At 40.5% G+C, this 4,153-nt stretch overlaps 1 protein-coding gene across 1 annotated transcript; it reads right to left on the bottom strand.

Annotated features, from left to right (window-relative positions):
- Positions 1-536: 536 nt before the first annotated feature.
- Positions 537-3,673, bottom strand: GRP (gastrin-releasing peptide; the record flags this gene model as incomplete). The annotated part of the gene is made up of 2 exons (XM_010084469.1): positions 537-590; positions 3,423-3,673. Coding segments are annotated over 2 exons (305 nt in total), but the record flags the coding sequence as incomplete, so codon positions are not given.
- Positions 3,674-4,153: the final 480 nt, after the last annotated feature.

Genomic DNA, 4,153 nt, shown 5'->3' with positions numbered 1-4,153 from the left:
TGTCCTCGCACGGGAGCTGCTCCAACCCTCAGACCATGTCAGCTTCCCTCTGTTGGAAAAAAAGTCACAGACCAGGGAGCAATTCAAGAAGGAGAAGAGCTTCAGTGGAAAAGGATTCATTCTGTTGCTTCCTTGTTACAAGCTGTGGCACATTTTATTAACTCCACCAAAGGTATAAACTCAGCCTTTTTATTAGTGCTATTTATTGCAAATGCTGAAACGTCACGCAGTTTTGAACCAAGAGATGAACTGATTAGACAGGTAAGTCATCATATAATTAATTGGAAGACCCTTCCATGACAGTTATATATATCAAAGCCATTCAAGTGAGAAAATGCAACCTTGAAAATGAAGTAGAGAGTTTAGTCATTGCTGAAACATACAAGAATATGTGTATTTAGATATTTTACACAAAGGAAATCTTGTTTACAGAAAAGAGACCTTGTTGATTATCTGATACAATCAAGTGCTTATGAAACATAGTCTCTTACGGAAAGTATTCCCTTTCTTCATCATTTAGAGAATTCCTTCTTCTTTCAGCTCGGAGCGCTCTCTTTCATATTCACAACTTGAAGCAGATAGTCCATCATCTAATAAAAAGAGAAAAATATTATTTATAGACCACTCCTGAAAAAAGTCATTCACTAAGTTAATAAGCCCAATATATGTATATCTGCTCTGTGTACTCACATAACAAACACATTCCTAATAATCTTTCCAAAACAGACCTCATTTGTTTTGGTTAGCATCATAACCAACTGCCAAAGCATGAGGAAAGTAATTCTCCCAAATAATTCTGTCTGCCATCTCATTGATATAGTGTCTCATTAGTGTTAAAAAGCCAAGCCACAGAAACAATTTAAAGCTTATTTTCCATCTTACTTCTATACTTAGGCCAACGTGCAGGCAACATTTCCCTTCTGATCTCTAACTACTTTAACTGTAATTTATTCACAGAATAAAGAGCAGGGAAGATCTTAATTTACCTGATATCAGCTGAAAACAAAAGAAAATAACTCAGGTGCACCATCCTAAGCCTAATTCCCAGAACTGTTACGCTCATCTCTTTGGCTTTTTTGACTATTTGTGTGTTACAGCCCTTTCTCTACTCTGGCTGAGTCTTTTAGAATTAATTTGTTTATTCTTGAGAAATGTACAGCACAGGGTGAGCATTAGTGGTGAATGAATTTGAGCTAAAAACCAGGACCCCGCACTGTGTCACCTGAAGTATGTCTCAGTATCTACTGCTGCAGCCTTTAGCTTTGGGGACTTCTGATCTTAAATTTAAAATTCAAAATTAAATCAGCTAAATTTGAAGGACTCCATGAAACAAAGACCTCACACTACATTTCTTCCCACCACAGCCTGTCTTTAGCAGATGGGAACGGAGGGCTGCCCGCACACAGCGACAGGCTCGCCGCGGGGAGCATCTCTGCCCATGCACGCTCGGGCTGTGAGAGCTGCAGCCCCTCGACGGTGACATGGCCTCGGGACAGCTATTTCATCAGCTGACAGTGGGGTTCACGATTCGCCTTCTTTGGTCAGATTTCAAGACCTCAATCCAACAGGCTGTTCCACCTGCTGTAAATATGGGCTCTGGTTTCTCCTGGAATTAGTTTCTATTTCAAACTCAAGCACAATACAGCTGGAGAAGTACTTAATGCCAAGCACAAACTGCTCACATGCACTGCACTGTCACCATCGGTTTACTCGACCTGGCCATCTGCCACCGAGGCAGGAGCTACCTCCATCGTTCCTGTGCACAGACACCTTCGTTAGCTGGGGTGCAGCAGCACCTTAAACGAAGGTATTGTCTAACCAAAGTCTGGGCAACACAGAACCCCTCAGGTCTGGAAAAATCTGCGGAATCAAAATCCAAAGGTAATTTACACTTTCGCATCACTGACTACATGTATGAGCAAATTTCATGTGCACACCAGAATTCCACCTTTACAAATAAACAATACCTCCTTTATTAAAAATAACAATTACCATTATTTAAATGTAAAGGAAACCATCACAACCCTCAAAAAAGTAAAGCGCACTCCTTTCGATCTTCAGGTCCTCTTCATCTGGAAGGCAGATCCCAAAAATATATATAGCTTAAGTGTCAGGTGCTGGGTTTTTACTGTCTGAAGCCAAAGCAGAACCAACGCATCACATCTTATGTGGGCTGCATATAACCAGGTATTTGTGACCAGCAGGAGGAAAGCACAGGTTACGTACGACTTTCACAACTATGTTTTACTTCAAGCTGGAGACAACGTAACTGCTGAATGCTGGAAATCAAAGGTTCTACGGCAAAACGAGGTTCTGCAAGTTGTCATCTGTCTTAGCCACATGAAAGACATGATTTTTTAAATAATCATTGGAAAAATCTGGATATTTAAGGCAATAATATAATTATTTGTATATCATATCATATATGCTCAATGTCTGACCACAAAAATGTAGATATTAATTTAGGGTAAAAGTACACACATATGGATATGATTCAACTGACCGGAGGCAGTTTTCAGCCTTTGTAAGTACGATTTATTTCCAAATACTTTTAGAAGTCAAAATATTCCCCTCTTTACTTAGCAGAACAGAATTTATTCATCAAATCTGATTACAAAGCTGCACACTGCAGAGCTGAAGATGATATAGTTTCCTTTCTATAGATAATATCAATCACAGTTATTAGAAGCCTCACTGTTATAAAGCCAGAAAGAAACCTATGGACAGCCTTCCTATCAGTGGTGCAAGACACTTAAATCATGGCTTAATTTAATGGGAAGATTTCTACCCATATTCAAGTCAGAACCAAAGTATTCACTGACTTCACTGCACCAGGATTTCAGGAGGGAGACTGGGCTGAAGTTAGCCCAGGAATACTAAGTGCATAATATTACAGTAGAATACGGGAAGAAAAAAATCTTCCCATTAAGGTCTTCAAGGATGTGCTTTAATCTTTTTATTCTATTTCAGTGCCACCCAAAATATTTCTGCAGCTATATCACCATTACTGTACCTGATGCATTATAAAGAAAGCAGTTTTCTAGTAAATTCTGCAATTTACATTGTCATTTGGACTCTGATTACTTTCTGTAAAACCTCATCGATATCCTTCCAAGTGTGTTTGATCAGATTTTCCAAAAGAATAGGGGTGAATCTCTTCCAAAGTCTTGTCATCTTGTGAAACAGAGCTAATAAGTACTTTGGCTTGAGGGAATGAGGTGGGTCCTAGGCACACATCATGACTTATCAAAAACACAATCCCTGAGTGACAATCTGTAATCAAGAGTAGAGTCTTGAATGACTAGAGCACGAGATGCACTTCTGCCACTTTTCTGCACAACCCACAAGTTAGAGGAAGCTGCTTTGCTACTGTAAAACGAAATCTAAATGCAGAGTGTTTTTACAGGTTTTATCTTACTTACATCTTTCCAGCTGCTGTTGTCATCTGTCTCCCAGGTGTTCCTGGTGTACCAGGGAAGCCCTCCTTTTAAAAAGTGAGCACTTTTATTTTCATTCCCTTCCAGCAGCCGTAGCAAATATTTTGAGATTTCTTCCCACTGCAGGTAGTCTTCCAGCTGATTGATATTTTCAGGTAATGTTGACAACGGTGTCTTGTTTTCTTCTTCATAAGCATAAGGAGAATCTCCAGTGCTCTTTTTCCCCATTAAATGTCCTGTAAGAACAATGACTAGCATGAAATCAACCAAAACAGGTACAGATTTGATTGCTCAAACACCAGATGGAAGCTGTTATTGACTGATAGCATGGCGGGGAAGGGGCTAGATGATGCCAAAGTTGAAGCACAACTGGAACTGGAGATTTTGTCACAGTGTCACATTTATTTTCCTCTGTCTCTTACGCTACGTTGTCAGAGAAAATGTTACTGAGAACAGGGCAGAAATAACAAAGTGTTATGGCAGGAAGGGCACCGGGTAAGGTTTCCTGGAAGAAGTAGATGGCAAAGCTGCAGGTTTTACACTTTCCCTGCCTTGACACGGGATGTGGGAACACACCAGTGTGAGCCGCTGTTCCAGCGCCTCTCGAGGAGCTGAACTGGGCGCACTTTTGATGCACCATACTTCATTGTCACCTAAACGAAATGACAGCTGGCTTTAGGCTGCGAAGGAGGCTACTGGAAGGGGAGCGGGAGCGG

The sequence above is a fragment of the Pterocles gutturalis genome, unplaced genomic scaffold (assembly GCF_000699245.1).
Source record: "Pterocles gutturalis isolate BGI_N339 unplaced genomic scaffold, ASM69924v1 Scaffold50625, whole genome shotgun sequence".
In the NCBI taxonomy this organism is placed as follows: Eukaryota; Metazoa; Chordata; class Aves; order Pterocliformes; family Pteroclidae; genus Pterocles; species Pterocles gutturalis.
Note: the sequence above shows the minus strand (reverse complement) of the source record. Positions and strands in the feature narration are given on the sequence as shown.